Consider the following 19,701-nt stretch of genomic DNA (forward strand, 5'->3'; position numbering starts at 1 on the left):
GACTATAAAATATTATTACAGACGTAGAATATTTTATATCCCATACATTATGTTGGTAGTAAATATTAACAAATGGGTACACGTATTAAAATATTGGCTTGTATCATTGGTGATATTAAAAGTAAGTATTCCAATATCTAATTTACAGAGCATGTCATTTTCTGACATGATTTTTATGCGATGACTTCATTCTCACTCTCTTCCGCATTGGAGTCCTCCGTTATCCCATCATGCAGTTCGTAACGGATGACGTGTCTGAGGAGTCAGATGCTGCTACGCAGGCAGCAGTTTCGCTAGCTCTTGTGTCTAGTTACCACCAATGTCTGGATTTTGACACACATATCTACGTTTTACGCATGTAAATACATCTACCGAATCCTTAACTAGTCGGTCAAAGCAAAATGGTCGTGTTCCACCGTGTCCGTGTTGTCTTATTGTTGCTTTTTGTGTGCGGGTCTCTGCGGGACGCGTTGAGTTTCTATCTTCCTGGTTTGGCCCCGGTCAGCTTCTGTGAGGAAGACGCTAACGAAAAAAGCAGCGATGTACCTGACTGCAAGGTAAATGTTTACATTAATAAGCACAATAAATTATTTCGGTCAAATGTATGAGATGTGTCGTGTTTCTCTCTAACGGCGTCTCTAAGCTGCGTGATGCAAGCTCGATGTGCTATTGATGTGTGTTAGTTGTGGAAACGCTATTGCCTTTATAAAGATAAGAGCTAAACCTGCTCGCTTCACCGCTTTTACAAACTTCTACTGCTATGAAACGGACTTTCTTTGCCGATGGGTCTGTGAGGCCTGCAAGAGAAGAGGTTCCGTTCATTCTCGTGTGTTGTTCTCTAACAGAGCGCAAGTTAGACTCTTAAGGAATAGTAAAAGGACTCTTAAGGAATCTTAAATAATGAAAGTTCTGTATTCGTTAATCAGCCGAAGTTTGTCCCCACACTGTGGTTTCTTTTTAAATGTTTTTTTTTTTTTACATATAGCACAAAATTAGACATTTGGAAGAATGTTAGCAACTGACAGTCTCAGTTCGTTTTTAATGTATGGTGATAAAGACATGATTTTCATATTTGAGTGAATTACTCCGTTCTCCCACCGCAGAACTTGGAAGTAAACCAGAATATTTCCGAAGTAGAGCAGAAGTGTGAGTGCACACAACAATTAATGATAATTAAAAGTATCTTCATAAGCATGATAATGAATTGGATGAATCCCATTGACTAGTTAAAGATGGTGGCATGACGTAATTTCCTTTATATCATGTAAGTTAATGCAATAGTGTGTTTAATAAGGAGTGGGGGGATAGAAGGTCTCGTATGGGTCAACATTGAAACTGGTTCAACAGGTGTGATTTCTCCTTATTCTTGTGTGGGGGTCACCCGCTCATTATACTCGGTGAACAATTTGATTGCTAAATGCATTTCTTTAATAACTAACTGTGGTTATTGTAGTAGCTATAGTTTCCACCCAAATATAATAGTTACTAAACTTAAGTTTACAATACTTTACAATAAAATGGTGATGACACCATCATCATCAAGAAGATAAAAGGCATCGAAAACCTTTTTACACGAGGAGATCCCATATGAATGTGCTTTTACTGTAGTAACTATGACTTTTTGGTGGGAACTATGGTTCACATGGTAAGTGTTTTTTTCAAAACCCTTTATTCTAATAATTTATAGAGATGTGTTTTGTACAGATGCCATCACAGGACAGGAATATAGTATACTTGCGAAAAAAAAAGTAAATATCAATTTTAAACTGTGACACCTTAAGGCAGAGGTGCCCAACCCTGCTCCTGCCGATCTACTGTCCTGCACAGTTAATCTCCAACCCTAATCAAACACTCCTGCCTTTAATTTTCAAGAGATCCTGAAGACGTTAATTGGTTGCTTCAGGTGTGTTTGATTAGGGTTGGAGATAAACTGTGCAGGACAGTCGGTTGGGCACCTCTGCCTCAAGGAAAGAAGAAAATAATACAGAGGACATTGCCGTAACCCTTTTACTGCTTCTCTTTTCAACAGTCATCCATTGAGCTGTTTGTGAACCGGCTGGATTCTGTGGAGTCTGTTTTGCCCTATGAATACACAGCGTGAGTAAAACATTTGTAATTTTTTTGTTAATGATGGATAGTGTTATACACTGTTATAGTATTTATTAATAATCTACTTTTATTTTTATATTTTCAGTTTTCATTTTCAGAAATTATGTTTTTGTAAATTTTTGTTTTTCAAATATTTCTGTTTAGCTGTATTTCTTTATATCAATTTTACTTTTAATCATTTTAGTACTTGTTATTTTAGTTAAAAATGTAAAGCTTGTTTTTCATCTAATATTTATATTTTAGTTTGTTTCAGCTTCATTTTAATTAATGTAAACTAAATCTAATAGTTTTAATTTTAGTTAATGGACGGCACTGAAGAAATCTCACTTTCAGCATGGCGTTGCTCAAAATCTGCTGTGCTTTTTGCATGGTTAACCAGTTAGTACTCTCAGTTTTTGCATGAGTAACTCCTTTGGCATTGGACTTTTACAAAGCTGAGGAAAACCTGAAAAGGATGAAATGGTGTGAGGCGAAACTCTAGAGAGACGCTGGACAGGGAGGGGAGGAGAATGGAGAGATTCGTGCTCAGACCGTCTACAGGCTGAGGAGGGAGTGCTGTTGCGTTAACAACACAGAGGCCTTTCAGTCAAACCACTGCTGTATAATCGAATGGAGGCAAAAATGTCTTGCTTTTCCTCACAAGACATTCAATATGGCATATGTTCTGCATTATTAATCAGCCTTGCTCAAACGCCTGAGGTTGTTCTGTCTGAATTAACATGAGTACACATGTGACTGCTTTCTTTTAATAAAATACACTTAAAACAGCAAAAATAGGTTCTGCTTAAGGAAAGAAGATATTTGGAAGTGTCTCGGTAACCAAACAGTTACTTAGAGTTATTGACTTCCTTTTAATGGTTTTAACCATTCCACAAGAGAAAGTCAGTCAAACAGGTTTGGCATGACATGGGGGTGAGTAAATAATGACAGAATTGTAATTTTTCAGGTTAACTATACTTATACCCAGCCAAGGCCTCAAAATCAAGAGTTATAAAGAGTATGTAATAATATGCACACAGATAAGCACTTGAGATGTTTCAGAAACATCTTTGTTGCAAACTGTACATATCCTACAGGTGAAACTCGAAAAATTTGAGTATCGTGCAAAAGTTCATTTCAGTAATTCAACTTAAAAGGAGAAACTAATATATAGAAAATTACATGCAAAGATATTTCAAGCCTTTATTTGTTATAATTTTGATGAATATGACTTGTATCTTATGAACATTTAAAAAATTTCTGAGATTTTGAATTTGGGGTTTTCATAAGCTATAAGCCACAATCATAAAAATAATAACAAATAAAGGCTTGAAATATCTCACTTTGCATGTAATGAGTCTATATAATATATTAGTTTCACCTTTTAAGTTGAACTACTGAAATAAAGGAACTTTTGCACGATACTCAAATTTTTCGATTTTAACCTGTATTTTGTTACTGTGATACAAAAAAAACCTCTGTAGCTTCATGAATGTTTTAATGTTTGGGTTACTGTCAGTTAAATTATTTGTTTCCCAAGCATACATTTTAGTCTATAGTAGTCAACTGCATAGAGAAGAGGCCAACTTTGCCAAATATTGACAGACAAAAAAAATTTCACTCAGTTTAAACATATCACCTGATAAATTATTAAACAAGAAATCCATCTTAGAAGTGCAGTAAGGAAGCATATCTGAAACCTAACCGGTCATACTGGACAGACTTGTTATGACTGCTATTTAAAACACATTGTTGTGTATGGTTTATTTTGATAGGTATATGGATTATTTATTATTATTATTTTTTTTTGTCCAGGAAGTTTTATACTTCATTATTTTTAATCTTTCAGGTTTGATTTTTGTGCTGATGAGGCAGAGAAGCGTCCATCTGAGAACTTGGGTCAGGTGCTGTTTGGAGAAAGAATTGAGCCGTCTCCATATAAGGTATATCACACAGCTTTCCTATACTAGCAACACCAAGATCATAAAATGTATACCTTAAGTGCAACTTAAGTCACTTGGGATAAAGCGTGTGATAAAAGCAAATGCGTAAATGAAAATGCATGCCCACTCAAGCTCTGACTTTGTCCTTACTTCAAAATGTACATTGCACTAAAATTGTTTTATTATTCTCTTTATCATAGCGTTTATTCAGTATGCTTGAGAATTACCGGTGGGGTGGAAATCTATTCACATATGAATCGCGATTCTATCTTCTTCTGACTCACAAATTTCAAAAATGGATTTTCTGAAGTGTTATATTTTTAAACTTTGCAGTTCTGCTTAAAGCTATTGACACGTTAAGAGTGTTATTAATCACAGTAAGCCGCAAAAAAGGACTCAATGCGGTGCTCGCGTTGATGGACACACAGACGAAGCGTTTTTAGAAGCATGCAATCCCGAATTCATTTCATGGTCAAATACACACAGAAATAAGTCAGAACGTACATCGTGTGGAGTATGTAAACACCACAGTCTGTTATGTTCTACGCAAACCGCAGCAGCCTCTAAACTGTTGCCGTCTGTTTCATTAATATCAATACTTAACAACTGCTTTTGACTGAATCACTTTTGTATCTTTAATATGTATCAGTTTATATTTAATTCATACAGTGAAGACTTTACAGTGTTTTATTTTTACATTTGATTATTCACTTGAAGTATTTCTTACTACATGTTAAATAAACCTAGGCTACTGTACCTGAAAAACTGTTTATTTCATTTTTATATATTTGTTTTCTGTTGTATTTGTCCTATTGTTTGTAATTTGCTTCTTTCTTCCTATTTTTAATATCAAAAATTAAATTGCCTGAAAAGGTTCACATTTGATTCAGTGGGATTTTTTTCTTCAACACCTATTAAACTGTCTACCACAGTTAAATAGGAAAAGTAACACCAAACTGTAAACTAGAATAAAGTCTGATATCAAATTTAATTTCATTAAAAATCGAAAATCGATTTGTAATAGAATTGTCACCTCAAAAAACGATTTGAATCGAATTATGAGGTACCAAAAGATCCCCACCCCTTATTGAGTATCCTTTTTTTTTTCTTTTTTTTTTTCTAGTTTTCCTTCAACAAAAATTTGGAATGCAAGACTGTCTGTGTTAAACCTTACAAAACAGACAAATCGGATGATAAAGCCAAACTGGAGTTCCTCAAAAAGGGAATGCTCCTCAATTACCAACATCACTGGTAAGGCATTCACTCAGTCTCTCTCCTCTTCCAGCAGTAACACAGAACGACCATGAAGCATAGCATCTAATGACTTATTTGTCTCTCTCAGGATTGTTGATAATATGCCAGTGACCTGGTGTTATGATGTGGAGGACAATCAGAAGTTCTGTAATCCTGGTTTCCCCATTGGTTGCTATGTCACGGATACGGGACGGGCCAAAGATGCCTGTGTGGTCAATGTGTGTAAAACTTACCCACGTTATTTTCCTAAGTCTTATGTTGAGTTTTCGGTTTAATGCAACTTGTGTAAGAAATGGTCATTTTTACACAGGCTGACTTCAATGACAAAGACACCTTCTACATCTTCAACCATGTGGACATCACCATCTTCTACCACAAGGTGGAGACCGAGGCTGCTGGTGCCAGACTGGTCGCAGCTAAATTAGAGCCCAAAAGGTATTTGAGGCTCTACAAAAAAATTCAACCAAAAATAAGGCAGCAGAGAAAATCACCATTTAGCCCATAAAGATTTAACAAAAAGCACAACAATATATTTAAATATTTAATTGTCAAATTGAGGATAATGATTATCATATGTTAATATGTACAAAAGGAGTGTGTTTTTCTCTCTCTTTTTAAAGCTTTAAACACACCAACCCAGAGAAAGCAGACTGTACAGGACCTCCCATGAGCCTGGGCAACAAGTTCACTGGAGAACTCAAGATTCCCTACACCTACTCCGTCAAGTTTGTGGTCAGTGATTTAAATGCTTCCATATCAGCCTTAAAGGGTCATGAAACCCTAAACCAAATTTTCTGAGATTTTAACAGAGGTATATATGTTGAACACCATTGAAGACAATGTTAGCATCTGTTAGATTTAATAGTAAGGGGAAAATGGTTATTTTATTTTTTTTCGGCTATTTTCATCTTCCGGGTTTAAAATCTTCATCGTGTCCACGTCACAGGCTCTGATGTGGCAGAGCACTATAGTACTTTGACTCATTGGTGTCTCATAATTATTCATGACTGAGTTTTCTTATCCAATGAGAAGACACTGCCTCTTAATTATTCATGACACCACGTGGAACTTTCCAAAGACAGACATGTCAAACTGTGATTTCGCGTAGTAGATGAGAGAGGCAATGATGGGCAACGTCAAAGTTCCAGTGCATCTTTCCCCGCGATGCTGCCAGGACTAGACTCCGGCCATCAACCACGGACACATCTAAACTGTGTGTGTAGCAACCATTCAACGGGAGAATGGTGGACTTTGGCCTTGTACACCAATGTAGGTTTCTTGCGAGTGATGCGGTCCCGAGGACTTTTCTATCGCTTCAGAGGTGTGTGTGTGTGTGTGTCTAAAATGTAACCCTGACCGTTTTACTTGCCTTTTGTTAAATAATCACTCATTATTAAAATTTAGATATTTCGATAATACCTCAATTGTATGGAACGTATGCTTAGTTTGTGCAAATTTCTATGACACTGTCCATCTTTATTATGTGGGTTTAGGGGGCGCGTAGATCGAGGCTATGTACGGAACGTTTTATTTATTTTTTTAAGCGGAAAATTTATTATTTTCAAATATATGCATTTATAGCGTGTATATAAACAAATATATATTTTATAATGGCATAATTATACATATGCATGTACATTTATATGTTTTAAATAGAATTATGATTACTGTAGTAGGCTAATATGTGTAGCAGGGCATTCAGTTACTTTTGAAAGGACAAAAATAAGGTGTCAGTGTATTTCATTAGACTTTAACTTTGCCAGCTGTAAAACAAGTAATAAAAACTCAGTGTTTTAGCGCAATTTTCTCACGTCATGGGATCACAACACTAAGAGATAGTAAATGAAAGAGAAAATAAGTTGCTCGAGAATATAGCCTAACTTTCTCTTGAAATTCAAATGAACTTTCTGAAATCAAATCAGCAATGGATAATAAAAACGGCACAATCACTTGACTAGTTGAACATCATTTTTTTTATTAGCTCATTATTTTTTACATCTTGTGTTCACTCAATATCCTCGATTTTCTCTGTATCAGCTTCCTTTTCTGCTTTGTCCTCTTCAGATTCTTCCTTCTTTTCTGCTTGACTATTGGCTTGTGACTTTGTAAACTCTTCTTCTGCTTTCGAGATATTTGCCAAAACATCCTCTGAAAGCCACGAGTCATCGTAGAAATCAGATACGCCTGATGAGGAAGCCGTTGGTGTGGATGTCGCCATCTTTTGTCGCTTTGCTGAACGTTCTTCCATTTATTTTGCAACAACCTCTCTTGTAAATTTTAGAAGCTATCGATTGCAATTTGTTTCAACTCGATAGCTATTATGGTTGCCGAGAAATTTGCAAAAAACTGAATTTTTTCTGGAATTTCCAGGAAATCCAAAATCTTTTCCTGGATTTTTTTTGTGCGTTCCCGAGATTAGACCTTCCTTAACATAATGCCGAAAACCCGAAGTCTCTAGGTGGTCTGGTTGAGGAGTAGATAGAAGTGCAAGATTGGTGCGCACAGACAGAACAGAAATCATGAGTTAACAATCGCAATTTTGTTCGGTGGAAAATTGCGCTAAAAATCTAGCATTTCCTCACGTTTTACCACTGATTTTTAGTGACAGTCGATATACATGGGCCACTGGCTTTGACCACACCCACTCCCCTCCCTTCTTCTCACAGCCACCACGCCCATTTAAGTTGCATTTTTCAAAAAGATTGTGAGCTAGACTTGAGCTGAAAGAGGGGGGTTTCATGACCCTTTAAAGGGTCGAACAGATATGTATAGGCTCATCACTGAAAACACTAAAAGCACTCGTAAATTTGACCAACAAGTGGAAATTAGTTATTTTTGCATTTTTCTGAGCAATTCCGTTCCTCCGGGTTGAAAAGCAAAGTCGAAGCAACGTCACGGAATCTGAGGTAGAAGCGTGCTTTCGGAGTTTCTACGTCAGCCGTTATCTGAGCGACACCCTGCACTTATTCATGAGAATGAACCCTCTTAACCCAATCAGATCGCATTACAGCGGGGAATTCAAACAACATGCGGAGCGAGAGCATTTTCTGCGTGGAACGGTGCAATGAAAGTTTTTATGGACATATTTCATATACTTTAGTGCTCTAAACATGAACCAGCACCGTGTATCCGCATACATTTAATCACGTCGTCTTCAAAAAATGAAAAATGTGCAAATAAGGACACTGATACAGCCTTACATCTGATCATGAACATGATGGCACTAGGAATTATTCTGATACACAGAAGACAATAATATAGACTGTAAATTCCAAGAAGAATGGGCAAAAAGTAACTGTCTTTATTCTTTCTGTGTTAAACTGACTTAAGTCGTTTGTTTAGAAACTATAGTGTTCGTAAATGTATTGAAAATATTATTAGACCTTTTAAATGTTCTTCCTGCCTTTCTCCCTCGTTTGGGCAGTTTGTTGTTATATAGGGTTAGGTTTTTAAAATGCATCAAGTTTCCCTCAACTCTGTGCTGCAGGTCTGTGTTTTATTGGTTGTTGTCTCCCCTTTTCCCACCCTCTACTCTCCAATTTTTCTACAGTTTTACACGCCCATTTCTTGAGACTTTTTCCAACTCTGAGGTGTGAACGACTAGCCTAAAACAGGGGGGTTTCATAACACTTTAAAGGAATTGCTCACCCAAAATTTTTAATTCTGTCTTCATTTACTTATCTTTAAATTGTTCTAAACCCATAAGACTTTTTCATCTTTGAAACACAAATTAAGATTTTTTTTTTTTATATTCTCTCATCCTTTTGTCTATCAATCAACAAGCTTTTCAAGCTTCAAAAGTACATAAAGGCAATCAGTTTTTATTTTATTTTAGGTTTATAAACGCATATAAACATTGATTACCACACATACATAGAGCACATTAAATAAGGTCAACAAACTCAACCATGTGTGCTTGATGTGCAAGAACCAATGAGGATTGCCCATCAAGCAAGCACTTTTCACCTTCCGCTTACCATTGATGTGCTCTGTATGTGCGCTGATCAATGTTTATATGTGAATAAAAGCCTGTTAAATCTGTTCATCATATAAAGTGATCAGGTCTCTTTGGAAGGCTTGGATTAAACCGCCTGATTCATATGGATTACTTTTATGATGTCTTTAACTTTTAAAGCTTGAAAATGTTGATTTGCCTAAATTTTCAATGTATGGACAAAAATGATTAGAGTATTACAAATATTTTAATTTGTGTTCTGAAGATGAATGAAAGTCAAATGGGTTTGGAACGATCAGGGTGAGTGAATGACAGCATTTTCGTTTTTGTGTGAGCTAAATGAAACAGAATTTTTAAACTGAATCTAAGTGTTTTAAGTGTCTAAGTGCTCTTTTTTTTATTTTGTATGGTAGATTTTATACATATCATATACAGTTTCTATTGCTCTTCCTCTTCATTTCAAAGTGAGAAGTGTTCTACTTTGTTCCACATGGTGGCGTACTGGTTTCATGCCACGTTTTCTGTAAAGCAGGGGTTTCCTGCAGGGGGTCTGCCTATTGTCTAATAATTAAAATGTATAGAAATACAGTATTACATGACCTTCAACCAAAGCTAAAGTTCAGCTAAAAGCTTCATAATGCACTGTATATGAAAATTAAAATGATGATAACATTTAAATTGATTATTTGAAAGGCTTTGCTTTATAACCAAGTATGTAAATTTGGGTTTATATGCATTATTACAGACCAGGTTTAAAATGCAACAATTAATTTGATACAGTTAGGCCTGTCACGATAACAAATATTTCTGAACGATAAATTGTCCAAGAAATTATTGCGATAAACGATAATATTGTCGTTCTGAGACCATTTTCATCTAATATAATGATAATGGCATAATAATGCAGGTACACCTTTTCAAAGATCTATAAACTTTTATTTCTAAAGAATATTAAACACTGAAAACGGAAAACATTTTAAATATCCACAAAAAATGACCAAAACAATAAAAGCAATGGACTCTCAGTGTCTGTTAACAAAGAAAATTCACTTGAATAAATACCAAAAACAATAAATGGATGTAAACAAAATTGTACTTAAAAAAATATTAAACATTAGGCTCAGACATAAATAGTGATACATTCCATAACAGGCAAAACTGCCAGTTAGGACCTTTGTAAACAATTAAAAAAAGCCTCAACAGGCCATATCACACCATTTTGCACTGTCCTCCTGTTACTTTGTCGACTAAACGCCCGAGTGATTGTGTACTGTCGGGAAGACGGAGACGCACTTTATTGCGTGTATATGCTACGCACTGAAAATACTTGGTTAGGATTAGGGGTGAGGAGTGCGTGCGTATTACACGCCATAAAGTGCGTATCATATGCACGCAAAAACTCACGAACTAACATTCGTGGTATAGATACGCATTTTCACGAGATCGGGCTCGCTGTCGCGTTTGGCTTTGAAACCAATTCCATCTTTTTCTTCTTTTTTTTTTCTCCAACTCACAACTAGCGTCTTCTCTCTCTCCCGGCAGTCGCCGCAAGCAGTCCCGCCGGCGCTTTCCCATACAAAGACCATGTGACTGACAAGCGCTGCGCGCCGCCTCCCCACACAAAGACCATGCAACTGACGACAGTTTACTCCTCATATACGCGAAGGAACCGAGAGTGGTCATCCAGTCTCTTAGGTAGAGAGAGAGAGACGAGGAAAACAAACAAACATGCAATTGGAATTATCGCGGCCGGAAAAATGATCGAGCTCTTTTTTTTTTTATCGTGCGATTAATTGATTTATTGACTATCGCGACAGGCTTAGATACAGTGTAACAGAGTCCCTGCTCTGTCTCTCTATCAACCAAGTGGTAATTTAGCCTGTAAGAGTTTGGAGACCCTTGCTGTGTTTTATTATGTCAGTGTGTCTGCAGAACTATTGTGTAACTGCTGGTTTGGTGTTTGCAGGAGGAGAAACATATTCGCTGGGCCTCTAGATGGGATTATATTCTTGAGTCTATGCCACACACGAACATTCAGTGGTTCAGGTGAGAGTGCACATCACACACTACATGCATTATATTGCAGGGACTGAGGGTGTTATTTGGCTCAGGGTCCATATCCTGATAAACCCATGATGTAGTTTAGCAAATAATACACTCGTGCTCAGATGTTCTGTTCTCTGTCACCAGTATCATGAACTCTCTGGTCATTGTGCTCTTCCTTTCGGGGATGGTCGCTATGATCATGCTCCGAACACTCCATAAAGACATCGCCCGATACAACCAGATGGACTCTGTGGTGAGTTCTGCTCTACAACTATCACGTCACTGTCTGATATGTGATCAGTCCTCTCATATGACCGTATGTGTGTGTGAGTGTGTCAGCTTGTATGTTTTAGTACAGCCAAGTTTTTGTGTTGCACACAATAGAGTGTGTGGAGTGCTTGTAAGTTAACAAGCGTAACCTACAGGATGTGTATGTCACTCGTGTTTATGTGGCCTGGATCATCAATGAGGGTCACACTGACGAGAAGAGACAAGTATACACACATCTACTTACTCCAGTGGCGGCTCCAGGATGTTTTTGTTTGGGGTGTAAGAGGGGCTTAACAGTTCAGAGGGTGTGCTATAATAAAATAATTGAATTCTATAGGTAAAGAACGCCTAAACTGCAGGTATCTAAACAACATGCAGTTTCAGTCATCTAGCGCTGTTTAGATACAACACAGCTTTAAAAAACATTTCACAGTAGGGGTGTTAACCCCCACCCCCCCCCCCCCCCCTTCATTTTCCCCTTAAAGCAGTCCTATTATGCTTTTTTTATTTATTTTTTTATTTTTTATAGCATGTAAAGTTGTTTGAGCATGAAAAAGGTCTACAAAGCACAAGGACACTCTAAAGGGAGTTATTCTCTAAATTAGTTAGCACTAGAGTTGCATGATTAATCGTTAAAAGATTGCTATCTCTATTTAGGCTCAAGCCCCCCTAAGTAGGTACTTGCCAATGGCAGATGCATTACGTGACAGTTATTTTGAGATTTATCTGAAATCCACAGTCTTTTGTTTGAAATTAAATAGCACTGCATAATGCTTGATGATTTGCTGTTGATAATGTACTTAAAATGATTGCTAATGCGGACCTAACCTGAGTGAGGCCTAATTGACTTTTCTCCCATCAAGACAATTGTTTATAGTGACACTGAGGGTAAAAAAAAAATATTATAATGAAAATCTTTGGATATGCTGTGCTGGTATTATGACAGGGCTATAGCTCTGGCAAGCCCAGCCTTAGTGCTGCCACTGGCCTTCATCCTTGACATGAGTCTCCTTAAATACACACACTTTGCATTCAAATCACTTCATATCTTGGTATATTTAGCCCCTCCCATCTGGTGTTTGAGGTCACGCGGGGTCAGTTGCTTTTACGTCTTCTCTCTTTCCTGTCTCACCATGGCCCCTCCTCCCTCCACACAAATCAGACTCATTAAGGACAGATCGAGAGTGACACAGTGTATCATTGGTCTAAGCAGCAACCGGCGTCTTTTCTTTGATCTCTGAGAGCCGTAATTGGGCTGTAGACCAAAACCCACGCCTGAACTGGGTTCCGTTAGCTCCTGCTATTGTTAAAGCCTCGCTTTTCCACTCCATCTTTTCCAGGAGGATGCCCAGGAGGAATTTGGCTGGAAACTTGTTCACGGAGACGTCTTCAGGCCTCCCAGGAAAGGCATGCTGCTGTCTGTGTTTCTGGGCTCTGGGACTCAGATCTTCATCATGACATTTGTTACTCTCTGTAAGTTTACGGAGAGCTGATCAGTAGCAAAGAATTCAAGCCCTTATTGATATTATTGAATACAGTTTTTTTCCTTTGTTTACTTTTCTTTAGAAATGTGTCTTTGGCATAAAAAAAGTTTGGCACGTCTAAAATAAATATACAAATGTCAAAATAATGTCCTGATTAACATGATTTTGATGAGAGCGAAACACTGACAATAAAAAAAATCAAGATATCTTTTTATAAAATGCAGCGTGACCAGTGTAGTAAGATGTTTGGACAAATTACTTTTATAGTAAATGATAAAAAAAAAAAAGATATGTTACCAAAAAATACAATAAGAATAAATGTTTTTGCTTTGTGATGGCTGATACAGTGTATGAACATGGACTGTCCTGTGATGGAATTTGATGAGTTCTTTGATTAAACATTGTCTGAATTTACTTAATGTGTCAAATTTTATACATTTATGCAACCCCAGAAGTTCACAATGTTTTCCTCCTTTCTCTCGATCTGTAGTTTTTGCCTGCTTGGGTTTCCTGTCACCTGCCAATCGTGGAGCTCTGATGACATGTGCGGTGGTGCTGTGGGTGCTTCTGGGTACTCCAGCTGGTTATGTGGCTGCCCGCTACTACAAATGTAAGTACACAGCAGAGGTTTGAACTTTGACCTCTGATCCTCCCTTCATTTGGGCTGTCTGCAGTTCGTTAGATTTAATTAGTGTCAAAGGAGCCCTCTACACGAACAGGCAGGCATACACACCCCTGCTGCTTTTTAGCTTTAGTTGTGTTCGACGGCTTGTGCAGATTACAATGAGAGCTTACTCTTCTTTTTCCAGACCTGCCGTGTCTTACTATGATATCAGTTGTAGATCCATCTGCTCAGCTCTGTCTGTTTTAACATCAGTCATACAACAGATGCTTAATGGTCCCCTTTGATCTTCTCTCTGCTTATTTCTTGCTAGAAACGAAATCATAAATTGACATTTATGAATTTACTTCTTTTAATCTTTCTATCAGCCATTTTTATGATTCTTTCCATCTAACTTGATGCATATGATCGTAGGAAATAATAGGCAGCACAGAGTTATTATAGGGTCATTCCGTGTCAACTCAGCCTGCGGCCCCCGGTTAAAATTTTTGATTTTGTTAATATTTTTTTCTGTAGAAAGACAATCATAAATGGTGATGAAAGCCAAAATATTAAATGTCACAGATGTATACCGAGTAATCCACTGTTTTAAAAAGGGGGTCAAAATGACCGTTTTCACCTGAGATTTGGAGCCAAATTACAGGGGTAAAAAATAACTTTAGAAAGACGGTAGCATCGTTATTTTATTTTATTTTTGAACAGAGATTGGTAGTTCTATTAGTAAAATATGTTGACTTTAGCAATCTTTGTTGCATTATATGCTAACGGTGACAGTTCAAAAATGGGGGAAAAGCACTTCTTGTGTTTTTTTGCCTCAAGTTTGCATGCCTGTAACTCTAAGTATTAAAGGTATCTCAATCAATAATTATTTTAAAAAGTACTTTTAATTACATATATAATTAAATTACAAATAAATGTAAGATTTAAAGTAGGGCTGTCAGTTAAACGCGTTATTAATGGCGTTAACGCAAACCCATTTTGCGATTAACGCGTAGCAAACTTTGTAGTTTTTTTTCACATGCTTTTGCAACAACTAGTAACGTTAGTAAAACTACAACACCACTGGATCTAGCTAGACCGGAAACAAAACAGGCACGCCGCACACACTTGTTTGGGCTTGCGAGCCAGTCAAAGAGTGGACGAGAAGCCGCGTCTGACAACTTGTATCACACATTGGACGCGCACTTTCTCAGTTTATAGCGTAGCGATAAAAACGCAGAATGGCGCCGCCGGTGTGGTGTACACTCATAAAGAATGTGTTCGAATTTTAAATACGAGGCGCTGCGCTTTGCTTCTCGTCCAGTGTGCGACTCCCTTTAACGTTACGTTTTGAGTGGATGAATGATGAGCGCGAGACGCCAAAATGGATGCCAATAAGATTCTGAATGGAAAGTTTAATTTAATAAAAGTGGCCAAATGGTTCAATTGACAAGACCAAAGTGATCTGTGTGTTTTGTCGTTGTGAACTGAGCTATCATCGCAGCACGTCCAGTCTGAAATACCACTTGATGGCCAAGCGCACACACAGCTGATGCGCGAATTCTCCGCCCCTTCGTCAATATCAGGACCTCGTCAATATTTCTTTCACCCTTTTATTGATGGACAGTGTTACATTTGTATGAGAGATTATTTGCTCCAAGTGTGAATGTTAGTGTGAAATTGAACACTACAGTATATGCCAATGTTGTTTTCAATAAAAAAACATTTGCACAAAGCAAACCGATCCACTTTTCCATGTTTATAAGAGCATTAAAATGAGACAAAAATAATGGGACAAAAAGAAATCAAGTGACATTTAGAATAATTGCGATTAATCGCGAGTTAACTATGACATTAATGCGATTAATCGCGATTAAATATTTTAATCGTTTGACAGCACTAATTTAAAGTCAGTAAACTAATTAATAAGACATCAGGAATAGTTTTAGAATTGGATTGTGACTCCCAGAATTAGAATTGGATTGGGTTGGGTTGTGAGGTTTTCCTCACAAAGATTCCCAGTTCCCACCCCACAGAAGTATGTGATATAAGATGCATGCTAGTTTAGGACACACCTTTTTTTATGCACCTAATTAAATGTAAAATTAATGAAACATGAACTCTGATCATTGCTGTTAACAAATCAAGCAAATTCCTTTATTGAATACAGCACTATAGTATTACGTTGACTGTTTTTTCTCTTTGTGGTTTAATATTTGGCTTGTATTCTTGTTAAAATGTGAGGTTAACTGGTCTCTCTCACTTTTTCCAGCCTTCGGTGGGGAGAAGTGGAAGACCAACGTTCTGTTGACAGCATTTCTCTGTCCAGGGTGGGTAAATCAAAAATCCATAATTTCCTTCAATTTAAATCCATAGATTTAATTTCATTTAGCTATTATATTATTAAATGTAACAGTTATGGAAGATTTCAGCCATTTTACAAAATGTTGAACTTGCACTTTGAAGTCTTGTGTTTTGACATGTAGCTTGATTAAATACGGCTTGTTGTTGTTAATATATTTTTTTAATACTTTTTCAGGGTGGTGTTTGCTGATTTTTTCGTTATGAATCTGATTTTGTGGGGTGAGGGTTCATCAGCTGCCATGCCGTTTGGCACTCTGGTGGCCATCCTGGCTCTGTGGTTCTGTATCTCAGTGCCCCTCACCTTTATCGGAGCGTACTTCGGTTTCAAGAAAAGCGTAAGCTTTCAGATTGTTTCCCAATAGCCTTTTTTAAAACTTGATTTGGTTTGTCATCAAATAATCCAGAACCCCATCAATTATCCATAATTCTCTTTTCATTTGTTTAAAATCAGGGCATTGAACATCCCGTGAGGACCAATCAGATCCCCAGACAGATTCCAGAGCAGTCCTTCTACACTAAACCTCTTCCTGGCATTGTCATGGGTGGAATCCTGCCATTTGGCTGCATCTTCATCCAGCTGTTCTTCATCCTTAACAGCATCTGGTCAGTGCTGATGTGAAGTTCATGGTGCACTTTAGAAGCAGAGTATATTAATGGTTACTCAGTACTCCTGTTCTATTTGGCTTTATGAATAACAGACCATGAAACCAATAGGTTTAGGTTTACAAACCAATGTAAATCATTGATGTTGCAGGTCTCATCAGATGTACTATATGTTTGGATTTCTCTTCCTGGTCTTCATCATCCTGGTCATCACCTGCTCTGAGGCCACCATCCTCCTGTGCTACTTCCACCTGTGTGCTGAGGTGACAGTACATATACGTGACCATATGCATGTTCTGGAGAATTGTGAATATATTTTTTTTATTCATTTGTTTTGTGTGTGTGTCATCTCGCAGGACTATCACTGGCAGTGGCGTTCCTTCCTGACCAGCGGATTCACAGCCGTTTATTTTCTGGTCTATGCCATCCATTACTTCTTCTCTAAGCTACAGATCAGTGGACTCGCCAGCACTATTCTTTACTTTGGCTACACCATGATCATGGCGCTCATCTTCTTCCTCTTTACAGGTGTGTGTGTGTGTGTGTGTGTGTGTGTAGAGCAGTAGTGTTGAACTCAATTTCTGCTCGGGCCACATCAGGGTTGTGTGTACCTCCAAGGGCCAACTGAATATCTAAGACCGATTTCATAACCCATTATTTCACATTTAGGAATGAAGTGACTGCGTTTCGTGAGATTAAATGTGGAATGCTCTAGGGATGTGTGACTGTTGTGTCACGACGAGTAGAAAGGTCATGGAGAATGGCAATAAAACATCCTTGTCCATATAACATACAGTATTTGAGTGTAACATCATAATACGCCTGTTGGTGTGGAAGAACCAGTCAAATCAAAGCAACAACTCGTGTATAAGTATACAAATATTTCAGAACAAAGCTATTTCTTGGATGGGCGTTAGCAACCATTTTGATGTCAACAAGACACTTTTAAAAATAGCACTTATCACTGTGCTATCAACTCTTTGAGTTCAGCTTTAACTCTTTCTCTTTTATTTTAAACTTTTTATGTCTTTATGTGCCATCTTGAGGGAGGAGAAAAGTAGTTCAGGTAATATTGTGTGGTGTGATAGTAATCTCAATCTGTTTTTTTGTTTTTTTCTTCCAGGCACAATTGGATTCTTTGCCTGCTTTTGGTTCGTCACCAAGATCTACAGCGTGGTCAAAGTGGATTAAATGAAATCAATCTCAGATGAGACTGAACTCTTCTCCGCCCAATGTGAGATCCCAGAGGGAGGGACGCGAGCGCTGTTTAACTTACGCTGTTGCCACGGCGACCCTGCTTTACACCAATAACTCTGAATCAACAGATTCCATTTACTTTGCTGTGTATGTGTGCGTGTACATTAGTAGTGCATATTTGATTTGAAGAAATCGACACGTCTGCTTCTTTAGTTGGAACGGAATACAGCAAACATACACATTGGCCATTACATTTCGCTCGAGTAATTACGATTTCGAGTTGTCCCTTGTAAATATGACTTACCTCTCTTTTTTGCTAACATTCAAATGAAAGGGTAATGCATAAATCACAGAGAAAACTAGCTCCAGTTACCGAATCTTCAGTTTCAGAAGTATGATTTTGTAAATAGCATGTTTTCCTTAAACGCATCAAAAAAGAAGCTAAAGGTTAAAAAACGGAAGGACTTCATTCTTTGAGAGTTGAATTAAGAGTGAGGCTGTGTGAATTTTCTTTCATCATGTTGATACTGTACAATTACTGCTTGCGTATACTTGTGTATAACCGGGGGGGGGGGGTCTATTTAACTTTTTGTTTGGTCTTTTTTTTCTCTTTGTTTCTGTTTATGCCTCAACACATTGTGTGCCTCATTATCACAGAGGAAAATCAAGACGTGTTTTTGGATAAGAACAGGTTTGTGAAAATGTGAAGTGCCCCGTCCATACACAGGGGTGCTGGTGTGAAATGATTTCCTTTGTATACAAGCACAGCATTTAAAAGTGTGTCCATAAAACTACATTAGCTTGGTTGGTCACTCAGTTTTGGTTTTTGTCTTCTCTGATTTTGAGGTAATGAGATTACAACAAAAACAAACAAAAACAAAAAAATATTAGAAATAAAACCTCCCTGTCTACAAAAATGTTTGTTTATTTGTTTGGTTTAATGTATGAATTTCTTTGTCTTTAATTTGTCATTTTTTCTTTTCTTTTACTTTTTATATTTTGCCCTTGCATAATGTTAAAAATTGAATTAATAAAAGACAGGGAAAACAAATTTTTTTTTAAGAATAGGGTCACTTAGCACTTCATAAATGGGTTGATATTTCCAAGAATTACAAAATGAACAGGCTATCATTATATAACCGTTAGTTCTGCTTATTGAATTTGATTTGCCGAGCGCCATCCCATTCACCTTTTTTATTTATTTTTTTACTTTGTGGGTTTTTCTTTCAGCAGGTTACATTGTTACGTCAGTACCCGGCGATAAGGGACTGGGTTTGACCTTTTTTTTTTTTTTTTACTTTTGATTTGAGTTATTCACTCAACGATTCGTTCAAATAGGCTACGTCAATTCAATGCACCGATTTTCGTCAATCCGATTGCAGATTCCAGCAGTATTTGTATATCAGTACAGAATACAGAGCCATGCGGTCAGACATGGGTAAGGTCAATTATGTGTTGGTCTCTTTGGAGACATCTAGAGAAACTGTAAATATTGTGTTTAAAATTTAAGTTTCTGTTTATAACCGTCGCATGACAAGGAATCTCACATTCGCCATTGTCCTGTTTGAATATCAGCACAGTTGTGATTAGTTTTGGTGTCCAGTCCAACCCTGCAAAGCTCCCAACAGCCATACAGAGGGCCAAGATAAGCCACAGAAACTGTAAATAAAATAAAACAAACCTTAACTTCTCTATTTAATGTAAATTAGAGAAAAAAGTGGAAGTTAAAAAAATAAAAAATAAAAATCTTTGCAAAGGTGAACGTTTCACGACCAGTAGGTGTCGGTGTCACTAAGTTAGGATTTATTGAGTATAGAAAAAAAAGAAAAAAAGACAGATTCTATTGCTTATTTTCAATTATTTGACACCCTGTATGTATGACTGTTATGTATAATA

The 19,701-nt window shown here is 37.2% G+C and overlaps 1 protein-coding gene across 1 annotated transcript; it reads left to right on the top strand.

Moving 5' to 3' along the window:
* The first annotated feature begins 201 nt into the window (after nt 1-201).
* Nucleotides 202-18,856, top strand: tm9sf2 (transmembrane 9 superfamily member 2). The gene is made up of 17 exons (XM_084401721.1): nt 202-557; nt 2,030-2,097; nt 3,938-4,031; nt 5,155-5,282; nt 5,374-5,503; nt 5,596-5,720; nt 5,906-6,017; nt 11,207-11,286; nt 11,431-11,539; nt 12,897-13,029; nt 13,531-13,650; nt 15,914-15,971; nt 16,181-16,340; nt 16,457-16,608; nt 16,760-16,871; nt 16,965-17,136; nt 17,732-18,856. The coding sequence occupies exons 1-17, from the start codon at nt 402-404 to the stop codon at nt 17,797-17,799; spliced, it is 1,977 nt and encodes a 658-aa protein (XP_084257847.1). The 5' UTR covers nt 202-401; the 3' UTR covers nt 17,800-18,856.
* Nucleotides 18,857-19,701: the final 845 nt, after the last annotated feature.

The sequence above is a fragment of the Rutilus rutilus genome (genome assembly GCF_951802725.1).
Source record: "Rutilus rutilus genome assembly, chromosome: 2".
NCBI classification, from domain to species: Eukaryota; Metazoa; Chordata; class Actinopteri; order Cypriniformes; family Leuciscidae; genus Rutilus; species Rutilus rutilus.